General features: G+C 33.5%; 1 protein-coding gene across 4 annotated transcripts in view; it reads left to right on the top strand.

The window, feature by feature from the left end:
• The window catches only part of LOC137654511 (uncharacterized), a 487,620-nt gene that overhangs the window by 376,038 nt on the left and 91,582 nt on the right, over positions 1–20,000 (top strand). For all 4 annotated transcript variants that reach the window (XM_068388201.1, XM_068388199.1, XM_068388200.1 and 1 more), the window contains one exon: positions 5,719–5,853. In XM_068388201.1, the coding sequence (XP_068244302.1) occupies positions 5,719–5,853 (135 nt within the window). The remainder of the gene's footprint in view (positions 1–5,718; positions 5,854–20,000) is intronic.

The raw sequence follows: 20,000 nt of genomic DNA, 5'->3' as shown, positions 1-20,000 counted from the left end.
TAGCAAAAAGCAGTCTTCCTCGATCTGGGTGTAGCTTATGGCAGATTTCAAGGCTGGTACGTTTGCTTGTTGTAATTAACATCAAGGAAAGATTTATTTTTTCGCCTCTGGTACGATTGCTTGAAAAATTGATGATTTTTTTCCACAATCCGTTGGCTGCTGTTCCTTGTTTACGAAACATTTGCATAGAGGTTTTTTTGGTAACTTTTTTTTATACTTCATTTACTTTTTATCTATTATTTTTACCCTCGGAAGAGCAAATACACATTAATGTTCTTGTAAAAATATATTGAAAGAGTTGTAAATTTTAATGATATTTTACGAAAACATTACTGTGGGTTGATTTTTCAATATCAGACTCCGTTTTTTATGAGCGATTTCTAAGAATTGTTTTAAGTTTTTTTATCGAATGCTTGGAAGAGAGATTCTCATATAAGTATTTTCAGAATTGATTTGCTGATGTTTCCAACTTATAAGTGAACAGCACTGCATAAATGTTAGAGAACGGAGTCATAAAGAAACATCAAGTTGGTCTTTCCTCGATAAATTTTCAGGATATTTTTGAAAAGCGAGGTTTTTTTTTCAGAGATCTCAGATCCACTGACACTGAATACGTAGAAATTATGAATAATATAATATTTAGGAATATGAAAATTCTCTTTTCACTTTTTCCAGAAACAGCTTATCCACTCTCGGTCTTTAGCTCTTGTCCATGTCATGGTATTGTTGGCTGTGTAATTATTCATGGGCTGTCTACCCTTTCAACTGTCGATCTGTGAAATATTTGACGCGGGTGTCACTCATATTCCCGACCACTCATACCCGTGCCTAATATTTAAACGACACTCCCTCCAAAAATAGAAAAGGTTTCTTTCATAGACTGGTATCTTTGTATTTCACGCCTTGGTTTCGCAGCCTTTATTCTTCATAGAATTTTATTAGTTTTCTATTTTTATTTTATTATTTATGTACTTTCTGCCCTGCCCCATTGATAGTTGCACCCACAATCTATTCACTTTCAAAATCAATGTCTTATTTAAGGTTCCTTTTCCCTTCGTCAATAATACATGCAATTTTTCATTTGTTTTTCACAGTGAATCCGTTGAAAGTTTCGCCTCTTCCTTTTCAAGCGTTTGTAAAGTATTACAGACCAAATAATTTCATATATGAATATATATTTGCCTTTTCCAAATGTAATGAGTGTATTAGGAAGTGGGAGGAAGGGATTAGGGTTGTATGGACAAAAAATTTTTTGGGCTTCATCCAGCATGTGGAATTATATCTGAAAGGCAAAATAAATAGGAAAACATCTGTGATCTCAATCTGTTAGTTCGAAAGCGTCGAAGCTCTAATCCCAGACACAAAGCCAATCAAATTAACCTATCTTTTTTATTCGCTTGCACATTTTGGCTGCAATTCACTTTTGAGTAGTTTTCCGTAAGTGTGTTTCTTGTGGTTTCTCTTATTTTATTGTGTTATCTAATATTGAGTATTTCCATGGTCATGTCTGAATGAATAATTAGATGCATGTATCTAAGACTTATGAATATATGAAATATATATATATATATATATATATATATATATATATATATATATATATATGTATATATATATGTGTGTGTATATAAAGTATATATATGTGTGTGTATATATTTATATATATATACAGTATATATATATATATATATATATATATATATATATATATATATATATATATATATATATAAATGTGCGTGCGTCTGTGTTGGGATTTGTTGGGCATGCGAAAGAGAATACTGATATAGATTGTTATTCTTATCTGTAAATAATTGAGACGTGCTCTATCTACGTATTCTGTTTTCGACTTGAACATGTAGCGATTGCACCATGTATACCTGGTATTTGATTGACAAGTGACCTAGATTTACACTTGTGTGTCCCGCTTTGTCCTCTAGGCTTCCTCTCTTCTATATCAGATTAAACTGGATTTGGACTGGAAAGGATTAAAAAGCAATTGCAATTTTCATTTTTTTGTTATTCTTATTCTCCAGCTCAGGGTCAGGCGAGAATGTCGTCAGAATGAAGTATCAGTCAAGTCTACAAAATATAGTTTCATGCGACTCTTCGTCATGATGTTCATGTTCAATTACTCATGGTCATTTTCTGTTCCAGGCATTCTGAACATTGTATTTCGAAACTCAATACGTTTTGCGTATAATATAAAATAAAATGTTATTTAGAATGTATTAGTAAATCTTTGAGTTTTTATTTGATAGATTAACTCCTTTCTTTATCAACAGTTTGATTGGCCATTATATTCATAAATTTGGTCTGAATACAAAATTTCACTTGAGAGGAAAACGGTTTTTCTCGCGTTGATAACTTATTTTTTTTGTTTCTATTTGCAAATATTCTTATGAGGTACTATGAAGTTAATTGCATAAGGTTTATGCTTTGATTTACTCTTTTTGATTTGTGCCTAGGAAAATGGCACAATGTTTGGTAATGTTGCTTTTCTCTCTCTCTCTCTCTCTCTCTCTCTCTCTCTCTCTCTCTCTCTCTCTCTCTCTCTCTCTCTCTCTCTATATATATATATATATGTATATTATATATATTTATATATATATATTTATATGTTTATATATATATATATATATATATATATATATGTATTATATATATTTATATATATATATTTATATATATATTTATATACATATATATATGTTTATATATATATATATATATATATATATATATATATATATATATATATATATATATATATATTAATTGATTGTATATATTGTATATATTCTCTCTCTCTCTCTCTCTCTCTCTCTCTCTCTCTCTCTCTCTCTCTCTCTCTCTCTCTCTCTCTCTCTCTCTCTCTCTCTCTCATTATTAACTTACACGTGTCCAAACATGGAAATACCCAGCAAAATCATTTTTGCGTTCCGTATTCGAGCGGTTTATTCAGCGAATCTTGTTCGTCTTTCAGCATTCAAATGTTTTCTTTGTCCCTTTTCAAATAAAAGTCCACCTAATTTTATGTTTTGGAAGACAGTAATACATTTTAGCGACTCAACCTTTGGAAAGAAAATCATTTTACCCTTCGCTCAGTAAGGTTATTACAGCGGTTCGTCTTTGGGCTGAAATTTTGATCCAATTGAATTTCATTGTAATTGCCCTAATGGTAAACGAGGGTACTCCTTACACTTCAAATTTTCCATACGCTGTATCTTTTATCCTTTATTTGTGGTTACTTAAGTTTCTTAAACGATGCTGAAAATATATATAAAATGAAACTCTTGAATGAGTTTTTGTTTTTTTTACCAAAACCGTTGTGTGTTTTGTATCTCTCTTGAAATGTCGTGGTTTGCGTTCAAAAAGGAAAGCTATTGGTATATCACATCATCTTTGTTAGTTTCCAGTACTTTTTCATTAGTAAATATACCCATATTTATTCGGAACATTTTCACTATTTGCAATAGTACCAACGTTGACATTTGCTACCGTATTTATATTATTGATGTGTTTTCTTAAGCTTAAATGAATAATTAATATTGAACTATGTTTTAAAGAGAAAAAGTTCCTTTTCGCCATTTGCGTATTTCGGATATTACTTCAATTCTGGTACTGATCGGGATTGCAGGCTCATAGGTTTGCCTAGTCCTATTTAACCCGTTTTTGCTGCTCCCTTTGAGTTCGTCTGCGTAGGGAGTTAGTGCACCTCAAGAGTTTTAAGGTTTAAAGGTCACTCATGAATGGCAGAGGCAAGAGACAGGGCAATGCCCTATGGGTAGACTATATATGCTGCATATATGACTGATCAGCGCCCGAGCACTCTCTTCATCAACTTAGGACCAGGAAGGGCCAGGCAATGGCTGCTGATGACTCAGTAGATAGACCTGTAATCTTCCCTAAACCCCCCCCCCCCCCCCAATCCCTAGCTGATAAGGATGGTGTGTTTGCAGACACTGCTAAAAACTATTGAACTTGAGCGACTCTCGAACTCCCGTCTAGCAGAAAGCAAGGCGTGGTCTTTTCCGATAGGATAACACAACTAGGTGTTATTTAAAAGTTTTTGCAGTGTCTTTTGGGTCCCTGCCTGCACTCGCCTTTTAGTTTTCCACTATACCTGTTTCTGGTTTTTTTTTTCTTTCATCTTGCTGTCCAACCTCATAAATTTTATTTTATAGTGAGGCTGTGAGGCTTTCCCCCAATTGCGCATGGTTGTTGAATGGAGTCTCATGACGCAGTGCCTAGTGGCCCAAATTCACAAATACCATCCTTTTGAGGTAATATATTTCCTCATAAAATGATTTTGATTCATACCATCACCACATCGAAAGGTACAAGGATGACCTACAGTTCATGAAAACACTGATGTAACAGGGAACGCGTCTTGACTGAATGGACTTCCTTACAGACGAAAGGAGGTGTTATGTAGTCCTGTTTTTTCTCTAGCCATGAACGGGAATGTATTAAATATATGAAAGCAATTTGAATGATATGCTCTGAATGTTGCCATGGGCTACGACGCTTGATACAAATGCACTTTTGGATTTTCCTAAGAGGTTGGTAAAGGTCGTAATCGACCCCAGGATCAGTGGCTTCAATTTTACCGATGGTTCAGGCCTGGATTTGAATTTTAGGAGGAGGGTGTATGACAAATCTGGATTAACTTATTAAAAGAAAAACTAATGATTCAAATTTGGATACAATTCATAAAATCACCATAATGTACGCCTAGATTTGAATCTTGATTGATCGAGTTTCTCAGTCAGACTTGTGCAATGGGTATAAGATCAATCAGATCTTGGCAGTAATCCTTTTTATCATACTTAACAGGAGAAAGTTTTGTAGAATATCATTAAAATAAATTAGCCTCTTTGTATTATGTTATGGTATTATCAATTGTTAGTGACAACTATTATTTGTAATATCCATGTAATATTGTACCGTTATACCGGAATTTCAGTACATTTCTTTCTACCGTAATACTGAATATTAATAGTATTTTATCTAATGTTCTATCGTTCCGAATGACGTTCACTTTCCTCTAAATGTTATTAATGGATAAGTTGTTATTAAACTATACATCGCTCAGGATGACAAAAATCACGATATTTTATTTTGATTTCATAGCAAGCTGTATTCATTTCAATTAATTTAACTTCTATTTTCAGAGCTTCGGATATACTCAAATTCAAAACTTTTTATTTCTTAGGCTGTTTTATAGATAGACCGGCCAAATAAATTTAAACCCACAGAAAAGTAATGTTATTTTTAGCACCTAGGTCAATCTCTTACTCAATTAGGAATATTTAATTTGTTTCATAATAAACGAAGCTGGGCATTTTTTTGTAAACTGGGTGAATATAATTATAATTCCAACCAAATTGTACTCAATTATATAATTTTATATCAATATTTATGCTTTGTAACACCCGAGGTCATTTATTTTGTCCTTATAATTGAAAAAGAAAGCAGTTCTTGTTTTAGTTAAGCTTGTCCTAAAATTTTGGTGTAGATTATATATATGGTTTATTTTTAGTATTCTGTAATTTAGTGGTTATTTTTTATCTTTCAAACTGAAATAGGGAGTTATTCCTCTAAAGAAATGAGATGTAAAAACTCAATTTCCCTCCCCCCCTAAAAAGGATATTAACATCCCAAATGGCAATTTATTTGTTACAATAACCATTTCTCTCCATTTTTCTTACCTAGATGATGACGTGACTGGTATGGGCGGCGTGGGCGTGTTCCTCATCACCACGCAGGACGTGAGTGTGGGCCAGGAACTCATGTTCTGGGCCCATGATCCTACCCTCGCCTGGTCCCGCAAGAAAATGGAAAAAACCAGTAAGTGATAAAAGAATAATTGCCCTCATTATTTGTTGCCCCTTTCATGTTTTTTGTTTTTCCATAACCAGGCTATTTCGTTTTACATCGACCAATTGTCCTGGGGTTTCAGTCCAGTATTTTTGTGTAACAGTGGATGAATTTATGTTGCTATTTGCAACCTCAAACGTTGATATATACATATATATATATATATATATATATATATATATATATATATATATATATATATATATATATATATATACACACATTCCTATATGTATGTAAATTGTCTATGCATACGCAAATGTACTTATATCACTACGTACACACACACATATACACATATTTATATATATATAATATATATATGTATATATATATATGTGTGTGTGTGTGTGTATGTGTACAATATAATATGTGTGGCTTTGTGTGTATGGATGTATTTATTAGCATATATTGATTGATTTATTTTCTTGTGTGTGCTCATGTATCATGACTGATAGCGTTGATGGTGTCCATTCCGTAAGCTGACATTTTCTTGAAAAGAAATTCCATTCTCGTTGTTCGATCTTTACATTCCACCCATCAGTCGGCCTAGTTTTGGTCAAGAATAGAGAATGTGTCTAGCAACCACATCCCTTGAGACATATGAAGTAGGCCTACCTTTATTTCATAAATTTATAACTGTTCGCTTGATATATTCCCGGTTCATATATGCCATTAGGTACCCTTTTCCATAAGCGTTAAGATGAAATTAGTACAGCCGTCTAACGAAATTTTTCTTCATCAGAAACAGCTTTAGGTTAGGGATCATTATCATTATTAGTATTATTTTAGATTCTCATTTATTAAATTATAACTGTATCCTTTTAGGATATTTATAATACTGATAAGTGCTGGATATTTTTTTTTATATAATTTTGGATGTTATCCATTTGATATCTATACTGGGCAGAACCCAAGCCTTTGTAGTAGTGATTCTCTCATTTAATGTCCCCTTTTTTTATTATGAACAATTTTAGATTCTCATTCCAATATCACCGTTAGATTTCCGCGAGGTTAGTAATGCTTGATTCCAGGCGAATAATTTCTTGGATTATGGAGATCTTTAGGTTTCCGGAAAAGAACAAACATTCCTATAGCAATTGTTCCGCATAATGCACCTAACCCGATAAATGAATTTTAAATATATTGTGTTGCATTACACACTTCCTGTTAATTCTCCCTTTGTGAAATCTAGAATCCCAAAGAATTCTTTATCTAGTCAATGAGACTTTTATTTAGGACATGGCACATGACTAGTGGCATTGGTCTCTCCTATAGGATGCATTGTTTTTGTTGCAAAGTTTCAGGTGTTAAGTGAAGGATTTTCCAGAATAACTTTAAAATAGCGAGGTCAGTATTCGATTCTTTCACATTATCAATGTGACTGATTCTACTATCAATTGAGCATTCATTTACAAAGGAGTTTGCTCATATACTATTTCTACAAATAATTTCTACCAAAGTAAAAATTACCTGTTAATGAAAAGAGCTAACCCTGAAGAGAAAGCTATTTCAATGAAAATAAAAACAAGCTGATATCTTATTAAAACACGAATTACCATTATATTGCTGTCACGTGTGAGGGTAAAAACAACGGACAGTGGGCAGTAATATGAGAAACGCCGTATGGAAAGAAAATTTTAGTTTAAAAATAAAAGTGAAAAAGATTATATTACAAATAAATGTTTTTGTAGTTTTAGGTAGCCTTCATATATATTGCTGATAAAATCATACTGCTCTGATTCTGCAAGTCATATGCAAAGAATTCAGAAAAATAAAGGTCTCTTTCAGCTATCAATCTTCACTTCTATCAGCCGTTGTTGTTCGTATGATATAAGATATATTTAAAATTTTTAACGTAATTTATCAATACTTAAGTACCTAAAACCTTTCTTGCATAACTCAAGCTGATCGTAATTATCAACGATGATGTAAGGGGCAGAGAGTAATAAGAACGTTCATCACCGGCGCAGACCATAAGAGAGGAACGACCAGTTTACTAGCAGCAGTAGTGGGGTTGCCAGTATGGGAATAAAAGCCTTATACTTCACTCTCTTGACTGATGGGTTACTAAGGTCCCATCGGGAATCAATGGCTGGGGGTTGGTTCGGTAATGGGTATTGATGGGTCACTTGAATAATTAGGGCAGCATCTATGGTAATTACTTGAGAGAGAGAGAGAGAGAGAGAGAGAGAGAGAGAGAGAGAGAGAGAGAGTCTTGTTATATAAGTAAACACGGTTACCAGTTTTGGTAGATAATTGTATCTCTAAATGCTGTTTAATTGCCGCGAAGCAGAGTTTTTATTCGTTTGGTTGTGTCTGAAAATATTTTTTGGGATGAAGAAATGAAACTTGTGCATATTGAAAAAAAAAGGCAAAGTAAAATTTACATTTTACTGAGTCTTGCTTTATCACAATAAGAACCAGATATAATTTTCCTATATGCTAGCACTTAAGCGACAGAAAAGGAGCATCATGGATACGAGAGCAAACTAGAGTAGAGGATATTCTAAAAAGTAAGAAAAAGAAATGAACGTGGGCAGGACATATAATGAAAATAACAAAATAACAGATGATAGATGGACAAAAACATTAAGAGAATGGGTCCCTAGATATTGCAAACGAAGTAGGGGAAGGAAGAGAAGACGATGGATTGCGGAGCTAAGAAAATTTGCAGGTGTACTATAGACTGACATAGAAAGACCATAAACAGGCGCCTGTGGAAGAACATGTTGGAATTGTTGTAACAGGCGTCACAATAACTAAGGAAATTCTGAAAATAAGAATAGTTTTATAATTTTGGTCATGGTATTTAAATTGATGAGAATCCTGTTGAAATATTAGAAACTAGAATTATTTTAGACGGAATTTCTCAGCAACAGCTTCTAAGTTCACTTACCTGCTATTTTTCAGCTGCAGTTTTTTTTTTCTTTTTAATAAACTTATCGTTAATTTTATCCCTTTGTAAATAAATTTTTAATCTTAGTTCCCTTCTTTTTTAACAACTAAAATGTAAAAGCTGCAATTATTCATATTATTTGAGATTACTTTGTTCAGAGTTCTGAAATCCCTGAAGCATTTGTTTGGCCTTTTCGCGCTATTAAAAGCATTTTCCCAAGGAACTGAAGGACAGCCAAGTAATTACTCAATTAGTGTGTGCTTCATTAAGTCTATTATATTTACGATCGCCTCAAATCATCATTTGGGAGGTAGATTTGTATAGCTAATGCAGTTTGCCATAAGTACTTTGACATTTGCATGTTACTCCTAAATTATTTGTCTACGTGTGTGTATGAGTCACGTAATTTTACTCTCAAATATCATACTTTTGCATGTTCAATAAAAAGCTGATTAAGCCTTAAATTAGGCTTCGAAAAACTTGGTATATTTCGAAACATATCGTACTTCATCTTCAGTGTAATGATAACGTTCTTAATAATTCCACTAACTGTTGGTTAAGATATTGATTCTTTCTGTGGAGGTAAATAGCGTAGAATTTATTCCAAAGTCATTGATTTCTTTAAATCACGTGTAAAGAATATGATATACGAATAATTCTTACATTTATGTTAATGTAAATAGATGCCTCGTTTTATAGTATGAAATTAATTGAGTCCTGTCTACTACCTTCATAAGAGGATTTTCATATTATTAGAACGTACCCTCAGCTATAAAGGAAACAGCTTAATCTTGCATGAATTTGGTACAGTAGAGGACCGAATTCTTCTTTCCATGGAATATTATAAACTTTACCTTTCCAAGATATTCTAAAGCATAATAAAACTACCATCATAAGTGGAAACCATCAGCTTTGTGTCCACTTCGAGCAGCATTAGAAAAGCTCTTGATCTTTTTATATGTGAAGCATAGTTAAGTTATAAAAGGAGAAACAGTGTAAATATTCTCCAGAAAACGAAACCACCAAAGTAATTTCTAGATACACCGAACCCTAGTTGTGTTGTGGTGATTAAGTGTCAATAACTACATGAAAAACTTGGTGTGAAGACTCATCCAGTTGATCAGAGGTCTTTGTTTTCATGATATACTCTCACTAGGGTTAGTCTGGGCGGTAATGGCCAGGACGGTATTTATAGCAAAGCCTTAAATAGGATTCTAGGATCACTTAGTTGATCAGAACGCTGCCAGTACCAAAAACGGCCATGTTCGTCAGTGATGAAAAGATTGTTGGATTGGACCCCGAAAGATGAAAACGATACAGGCTCTGATAAACAGCTCATTTGATAGTGAAGCCACGTCTACAAATATTGGCAGAGCTAATGCCGGGGATCAAATTAGTAATAGTAAACAACATTGTAATTGTGTCAGCGGCGATTGTGTTTAGCACTCAATTTGATTAATGTCATTTATGCAAACACACACACGCGCACACACACACACACACACACACACACACACTCACTCACACCCGTTGTTATTACACAGAGATGTACCTCTACTGGTATAAGTCAGCAGTGGGTTTTACCTTTCAAATTTGTGTACCATTTTTTTTTTTTACGAAATGCAAGAGGATTATTATTAGAGCATTCTTTTACTTTTCGTTGCTTGACAATTTTTATCTAGAGGTAAATTCAACTTTGATATGCTACTTATTTTGCATAAATGACATGTTATTAACTGAAAACATGGTCAAAATTACCCTAATTATTGAAAATAATTTTTCCCAAATTCAATATCAAAACCCGTAAATTTCAAGATTTTCTTTTTTACTCTCTTTATGACCAGCAATTAAAAGATAGTCATTAAAGATGAATATTCACTAAAGGGGAAAATCGTGCAGGCTTGTACCCACATTTCAACTCCACTGTTTGGTTTTGTATGAAAATTAAAAACCAAAGTAATATAGATTTTCGAAATACACATAAAAACGTCTCTGCCTAAAATACGCTGAAACGTTCTTGCCAAATAGTCTTTTGGAGAAATAAACGTAAAAAAAGTGTTGTCCAAATATGCGTAAAAATGAATTTGCTAAATAAATGTAATAAAGTTTCTGCAAAATATTAACATATAATTTTTTTTTGCGAAATATACGTTGAAAATTTTAGCGAAGTATACATTAAACGTATTTGCGGAATACACGTAAGAACGTTTGTGAATCGATGCATGTTTTACCTTGTATAACAAGAAGTACTGCATTTATTCTCCTATTACATACTAAATTATACAGTATTGTACAATGGCTTACTAATTATATTACTATTGGTGTCCGCGACCGCCAAAATGACGGCTAAATATTTAGATATGCACACACACACTCTCTTACTAGGTATAACTACTCCCTCTCCCCCTACCGTGGGGACGGGGAGAGCTGAGCGTGACATAAAAGAAATCAAATATATATATACAGTATATATATATATATATATATATATATATATATATATATATATATGTGCGTGTGTGTGTGTGATTGTGTGTGTATGTGTGTGTGTGTAGCCAGACATTGGCTCTTTATTATATAGTAGAGATAAATGCTTCCCTCTTAATTAAACTTTTCATTGCTATGTAAGCAGACGAAAATTATGGTCACATCTATTTGTCGGAGAACTGTTCATCTCTTTCACATCTGTACCATTTTATGTTTCACCGAATTCATGAAACGAATGCAGTTACAAAACCAATAGTCATTATTTTTCATAGATTGATCCATAATGTTATTTATCCTGTATGATTCATAGTGACTATTTTATTCTGCGCTGTTGCATATTTATGCTGATGTTCAATAGACCCTATAATTACATAATCAATACCCGGTACATTTAGCGAAATCTTTTCGAATATACGATGGTGCGATATCCCCGGCACACATTCATTAGGATGCATTTTGCGCCAAGGTAATGGAACCTCATTATAATTGATAATTTCACACATGCTCAGCAAACACCAGAGGGGAAGGCGAGATCAAAAGGATGGTGTTTGTGTTTTAATCTCTTCCAACAATAGCCAGGCGACTAATCTTCCCTCCGGAAAAATAATGGTCATTTGCTTGTGCAAGAACCAGTTCTGCAAGCGTTCATGATGATGATTGATATCAAATGTGGTATCATCACACGTTGGGTGACATGAGTTAATTATTGAAAGAGCTGTGCTAGCCACTGTGATGGCCGAGAATGTTATAGCCAACAACAAGGCAGAATTGAGATGAAAATTTTGGAATAATAACTGCTTGAATGGTGAACGTAATTTATGATAGAATTGCAAATTGTATATTATGATTATTAGACGTTGAATAGTACCAGTAACTTTTAAAGAATTGTTAGATATATAATTAATTTTATAAATTCTGAAGCGTTCAATTCTTCTCAACATTACTTTCTGTATGTTGCCTCCTAGAGCCGGAAAATTATCTTTTATTTTGTTTTTTCTTAATGTTTTCTTTATGATACGATGGAAGGACACTTTTTGCTCTCGGTTTTTATTTAATGCATAACATTCTAGTGAATAATACACTCGTCTGCGTTGTTTTTTTTTTTCCATCCTCCCACGGCTTTCTCTCTCTCTCTCTCTCTCTCTCTCTCTCTCTCTCTCTCTCTCTCTCTCTCTCTCTCTCTCTCACCTGCCATCACGAATGTTACGGACAAGTCTAAGCTAAGGTTATTGTTGTAATATATTGAACACTTGGGTTTGTCCATATGCTGGCGAAATATTTTTGTTGCAGCTGCTGTGAAAATAATGCTCATATTATCGGATTGTTATTCTCACTGGTGAGTGTGATGGTAGTGCTTTGTTTTTCTTCTTTTCCTCCCTGTTCTTCTTCAAAGCGCTTTTTATTCCCCACAGATTATCACCCAATGCTTGAAGTCATATTCTTCAGTAAAGGCGATTAATTGTCAACGTCTGTGTTTGTTCGACTCTTATCAAAAGCATTGAAAATTTTCTGTTATGTGTTATCTATACTCTTCCTTTGATCTTCTGTCCCGAGGGTGTTGTTTAGTATTTTAAAGCGAGTTATGATCTCCGCCAAAGAAGTTGGAAGTGGGTTATGTTTTCGCGCGTGTTTGTGTGGTGGTCTGTATGTGTTTGTTTGTGTGTGAACAGCTTCCTGGCCACAATTTTAATCGCAGAGTAATGAAACTTGCAGGGATTAACTGATAGGTAAAAATCTGGAAATGATTAAATTTTGGAAAGTCAAGGTTACTGTCAAGCAAAATGTCCAATTCACATAATCAGCCATAAGTTTGGACATAGTTGTCGCAGAGACCTAACACTTAGTTTATATTTAAGTGTATGAAAATCAACGCCAATTAATACATATTAAAGTCAAAGATCAAGGTAGAGCAAAAGGTCGATGAATAAGCTGCCGCGGCGGAGGTCTGAGCTCTACTGAGTGCCCGTCTAGTTGTCTATATAAATAGGAATAAATATATGTGTTTTACATATACTCAAATGCAGCCATTTCTAGTCCACTGCAGGATAACGGCCCCAGACATGTCCTTATTCATGTCGTGGGTTTAGTCCGTTTCCTTTACGACGCTGGCCAAATGCAAATTGGTGATAGTGAGAGACTATCTGATCGCTCACAGCAAACCAACCTAGTATGTGGGCCTTGTACACACACACACACACGCATATATATATATATATATATATATTATGAAATGTGTGAGTTGTGTGTGTATGCAAAGCTATATGCGAAAAAAAACTTAGGTCAAACGAAAACAGTATGTGCAGTTTGGCCAGTATAGTCTGTTTCCAGTCGTCTAGGGTCTAGACGGATTCTGTCAGGATTTACATAGTGTTTTATTATCTTTGTGAGTTTTTTTTTACATCTGAACTGCACTATGTTTTAAAAGCACGCGTACATACACAAATTTACATGAAGATATATATGTGTATATATATATATATATATATATATATATATACATATACACATACAAAGACACGTAATATTTACAGCTATTACCTTCATTACAGCTTTTCCTTTATCCTCCCCAGCCATTATATCTGGGGATTTTTCCTGGCATGTCTTGGGGTTCTCACTTTCCCCTGATTTTCCCTCTGCATCTTCGGGGAACTTTTCCCATTCTTCACCCAAACCCCTCCGGTGCTATTCTTCGATCTGTCTTTTTGCTTTTATTTCTCGTTCAAAATCTTATTGTTTCGCCTTCATTACTCAGATACACCTTTAAGGGGGAATTCTCTTCATGTTCTTCATTTTCTGTCTAAAGAAAATAAACTCGCATTGTTAATTTTTCTTAATCTTTATCTTTATTGTTCCTCCGTTTGATAGATATCTGTTTCGATGTTGCAATGTCTTGCGTTATATTTTCTATTCAATTTTAATTCCAGTTCAAGTTTTTTATGCATTAATGCCTACAAAGTAAATAGTTATCGATGACGAGCCTTATATAAAAGGATAAATCTTTTCTGTCGTAAGTATGAGTATATCTGTGTGCATATTTGCTATACTACATAATAACATCAAATTAGAAATATTGTTTTCTATTCCACAAGTATATTTAAAGTCCTCTTAAAGGAAAACACTTATCTTGAAATTTTTTTTTAATGTTCATATTTCATATGTTGATGGTCAGATAAGGTCTTGAAGTGATATTTAAACATTTTAAAATGTGTTAAAAGTTAACTAGTCCTTGGTAGTAGATTAAGTTATATATATATATATATATATATATATATATATATATATATATATATATATATACATATATATATATCTGCGTAAATATTTATGCAAGAAAATGTGAGAAAGTGTTAAAAAAGAGGACCCCATCTCAGTTTGCCTTCTGAATAAAAAAAAAATAAGCCTGAAGTCTCGTAAGGTAACTAAAAGTCGGCTTCTTGAGATACCTGAAAAGTTAAGAAATCTACTTAATCCTTAAATAGAGTTTTAATGCTAATTATAACCATCCATTGGAAAGATGGAGTAAAAATCCAGCAGTATAAAACTTTGCCTTAACTTATAACTCCTCAAAGAACTGAATGAAAAACGTAATGTCAGCGTTGATAAGACTTCTTTTTGCTTAGTACTGAAAAGATGTGAAGGAAAATGCAAACTGTTGCCAAACTTTGAAGACCTTTAAAGGTACAGTGACGCTTTGCAGATCTTTCTAATATGCAAGTTTTAGAGATATTTGAATAAAACACGTTAACGAAAAACATAAGATATTTTGATACATAGAAAAATATATATCAAAAATACCACCAAAATTCGAAGAATGTGTTCACTTAAACATCTTTTATTTTATTTATCATCTATGATATTTCTGACCCCAAGAGTGAAGAAGCTGGAGCGACCATTGCGAAAATAATTTTCTGGAGTCTTACTTTTGTACGTGCCTTGGACGCCTCACGGGAGCTGGTGTCAGAAAATATCTTTTCTTTCCCTTCCTGAATTACTTCTGGAACTTGTGTGAACGTATTAACGTCTTCTCGAAGCTACTTGAGCCATCTCTGAAAAGATCTAGAAAACAAAGGTGTATGTGTTCACATGCCGTGGCCACACACACACACCCACTAATTATATATATATATATATATATATATATATATATATATATATATATATATATATATTTATACATATATATATTGTATATGCACAATAGTGTACACGAGCCGTCAAAAGTGACATCTAGATAATTAGATAGATATGCACACTTACAGATTCAACCCTTCCCACCCTTCCCCCTTTTCTAACTTCAACCCGCTGTTTGTGGGATTGTGTGGTTTCCGAGTACCTCTCGAGGTATCCCTTCTCACCAGGGTATGACTACCAATACTCCCCATTGAACGTGACAGGAAATATATATATATATATATATATATATATAATATATATATATATAAAGTATATATATATATATATATATATAAAGTACATATATATATATATATATATATATCAGACATTTGTTCTATTATATAAGGGAGATATACATATGTGTGTGAATATTTATGTTTGAATATGCTATGAGATGGTTCAGTCATAGGGTAAGAATAGAGTGAAGAATAATTTTCAAGTGTTAGGAGGAAGGAGGAAAATTAATTACATAGTGAAAAAATCAAGAGTTTGAAAAAAGAAAATGTCTGATTTCAGGGAGCTGTAGTTTGATTAAGATAGAAGTAACTAACGCTGTTTTTGTCAGCTGCTGACAAACGTCTTGTATATGAATATGCAGTAGATTATATGGTAGCTGTCTGCACAGTGAGATCACCCCCGAATCTGTAGGTAAAATATGAAAGGATTAGCAATTGATGGCTTTTGAGTTGTATGATCTACACCAGTGGTGTTTTTTTTTTTTTTTTTTTTTTTGTGTGTGTGTGTGTGTGTTTGTGTTCGTAAAGTACTGTTTTCTCACTATTTTAACGTTTTGGATTTTTGGAATGATAGCTTTTTCTCATATTGTATTTAGCTTACAGTGTGGCGTATGCGTTCTCCTCTATCTCTTATTTGGCTTTCCAATTTCTCTAACATTCAAGCTACTCCAATTTTCATCTCGTTTCAGAAGAAAATCCTTTCCTTAAGTCTTATGAGAGTAGTGATGTAAGCGTTAGTCTCGTGAAAGTAATCATCGTATTCCTTCTTTTTATTCACCCTTTTCTGGTTTACTGCAATGAGATGATAAATGTGAAAATGAAATCATTTAAGTCATCTACTCAAAAACTCTCAGCTTTCCTTTATCAAAAATCATAAAAGCAGCTTTATGTCGTCTTGCGTCACCTATTTGGTGTATAATACACTCCCACAATTTCTCTTATGCACGTGCACTTACTGTATGCATGTATGTGCATAGAATCGTATATTTTCTCTCTCTCTCTCTCTCTCTCTCTCTCTCTCTCTCTCTCTCTCTCTCTCTCTCTCTCTCTCTCTCTCTCTCTCTCTTCCACGATCTGAATCAAGAAAGTACAATTTCCGGTTTGAGTTGAGGATTGATGGACTACCTGGGATGGCGTGACACCCTGCCACTTCCTGCCATTTTCAAAGGTTGCACCCTTTGCCAACCCCTCCCTCTCTTCCCCTTCTCCTACCCATTAACCCTTCCCTCGCCGCCTCTTCTCTCTAGCTATTTTTTTTCTTTATGACGTATCTCGTTATTCTTTCTCTCCTCTTAAATGTGAGCCTTTTATCTTCGCCAATAACGCTGTGCTTTTGAGTCATTATTCCTTGTTGTCAATTCATTGTTTTGAATTTATGTTGCTTTTTTTTAGATAGTAATAACGTTATTTGTATTCACTGGTTTTGTTCCCTCAGCAAAGTTTATATTCACTTTTCCGATTGCTATAATGTTATTTTAAGTTCACTGTTCTATAATGATTTCTTAATCCCAGAAAATGCCAACAAAGGAGAGTTCTGAAAATGCATTTTCAACGGCCTTATTTCTCAGAGATTTCTGTCATCATCTCACATCATGAGAAAAGACCATGAATGTGCCGTCCTCAAAAAAATGACCATAAGACAGTTAACCTTTATTGCACGCGTTGGAATATGCACGTATTTCCTTGGCACCTCATGTGTCATTGTGATACTTGATGAAGTCAGCAGGATTAGTTTGTTGCCTTTTGATTCCTTATTATACATTCAGAAATCTCTCGGTTAATGGAGAGTCATTTACATAAGAATGCGCCTCGCTGTAACTTACTTAGCCCTGCAAGCTACTAGGGAGAGAGAGAGAGAGAGAGAGAGAGAGAGAAGAGAGAGAGAGAGAATTTTATTTTTCACTTTGCTTTGCTTTAAAAGAGGGTGAGACTGAATCAGATTGTTGTCTTTTACTTATTGAGTATTAATAATTGCATTCTAAACTTTTTATGGATTTGCGTATGTATACACAATCGATCTGTATATGCATTTCAATGTTTGTATTGATGATATAACCTGGCATGTTTACGATGATATATTAACATATATGCAGACTTATTGTCTGTTCTACCTTGAAACATGAACAGGCATAATTTCTTTTATAAGCTGATATATGACATAGCTCATTTATTTCATATATACGAATGTATTTGAAATTTTATATTGTTTGTAAAATGGCTAGCCTCTACTTTGATATAATAGAACACTTGATATTATCTATATAATATTATGATAGCATATGAGTTAATTATTTTGTCATGCTTCAAAGAAACGGGAATAATTTCATGGTATACTCGTGTGTCACGCTTCAAAGAAAAGGGGAAATAATTTCATGGTATACTCTTACAAATTCACATTAGACTTTGATTACTCAACCAAAGCACATCCTATATAGTTTTCCCAATTTTGTCTTAAGCACCTGACTTTTTTTTCTTATTTTTACATACTAGACAAAAAATTGAGTTCTATCAATTTCCATAACCTAGATTATAAAATTAATCTCGGCGCTTATCGTTTAACGGCTAATCCGTTCTTATTGTAAAAGATTTCTCATAATTCAAACATGTATAGGTTTAGGAGCAAGATAATTAGTATTGAAAATATCATTTCGTGTAATTTACACGGGTTCCGCTAGTTTTTTATTACAGAAATAGCTGTTTAGCTGATGACATTACTCGATTTAACATTACTCACTTTGTCACTGTTATATTTTAGATATTAGTTAATTCTTAAAGAAAATTTACCCAAAATCATTTATAGATTTGTTTCTCTTGACATTTCTCATCGGGTTAGTTCCTTTTGAAGTTATTTTTGTTAATGTTCTTATAGGAAAAGCTGATTTATTTCAAAATTGAGATCTCTTATCTTGAAATGTAATCGTTGAAATAATCAAGACTTTTATTGCAAAATAATATATTGTTTGATGAATATTCTATCTCTTAGAGATTATTTAGAAAAAATTTTATTATAGAAAAAATATATATGGAATCATTTTACCGGGACAAAGGTCGAGTTAAACCCGAGCAATATTTTATGAACTTCATATTACATTTGAAAGTGAACGAGAATAAAGAATCTCTCTCTCTCTCTCTCTCTCTCTCTCCTCTCTCTCTCTCTCTCTCTCTCAAATTATTTTACAAAAGCTTAAAAAAGAATCAAAAGATTTGACTGACTTAAAAGTCAAGCTTAATCTCCTAAGATATTTTTTTTCGGTTTAGCTCAAGATTTGATTTCAAAAGAGCACTGCAAAAGTAAACACAGATGAATTCTCTCTCTCTCTCTCTCTCTCTCTCTCTCTCTCTCTCTCTCTCTCTCTCTCATTTCAATAGGGTATTCTGACATGTGATTTGCTTTTGGATTTTATTCTTCAACATTCAACATAATAACATCGTATCTTCCATAATTTTCCCCCACTGTCTAAATAAACCTTGATCGACTTCACTCCCCGTGAATAATATTCCCTCAGCTCGGTAACTTGAAATTTTTCTCTCTCTCTCGCTCTCCAGTTTAGTGATCAGGAAATTGTTATTGACAGAAGGAAACGCGAGAGGGGAATTCTACACTATTTGGCCTCCTCGACGTATTCTCCTTTGAGAATACACTTTTCCGGTCCGCAGGCTATTTTCTGTGACGTGCGTGTGTACATCTGCGTGACGCGGTAACACTTAAGGCAGGAAGATGGTTGTAGGCTACATATAAACACTGACGTCTATTTTGTGAAGATACTTCTCTAAAGGAATGTTCAACTCCTTGAATCTCTCGTGAATTTTTAGATAAATAAGTAACTAGAATGAATTAGGGATGGTAAAATTTCTATTGATGAAAAAAAAAATGAATTAAAGGTTTTACAATTATCGTGCATAATCATCCCAGTGTCTGAAACGGAGTAGATATTAAATGGTTTTATATGAACTAAAATAAATAATCTCAAGATATTCTGGTCCATTTATTATGATTAAGGAGGTTTCCAGCTGAATTTTTATTTTATTTTATTTTTTTATTTTTTTTTTTTTTTGCTGTCAAACAAACACAGACGTTCATCATTGAGTCAATTCTTTGTGTATATTGTTGTCAGTGCATCTCACGCGGTGGACTGTAGTCATTACTAAAGGGTCATTTAAACGTTTCCTTGGCCCCTAGCTTCACCTACTTTTTAGTCTTCTACTTTACTTCATCTCTTTATCTGCTCCCCTTCTTCCTCTTGCTGTTCAATCTTTTAACTTGGATCTAATTAATGGTGTAACTGAAAAGTCTCCCCGGCATAGTGCTGTGCCATATA

Source organism: Palaemon carinicauda, chromosome 15 (assembly GCF_036898095.1).
Source record: "Palaemon carinicauda isolate YSFRI2023 chromosome 15, ASM3689809v2, whole genome shotgun sequence".
Taxonomy (NCBI): domain Eukaryota; kingdom Metazoa; phylum Arthropoda; class Malacostraca; order Decapoda; family Palaemonidae; genus Palaemon; species Palaemon carinicauda.
This window is presented reverse-complemented; position numbering and strand designations above follow the sequence as displayed.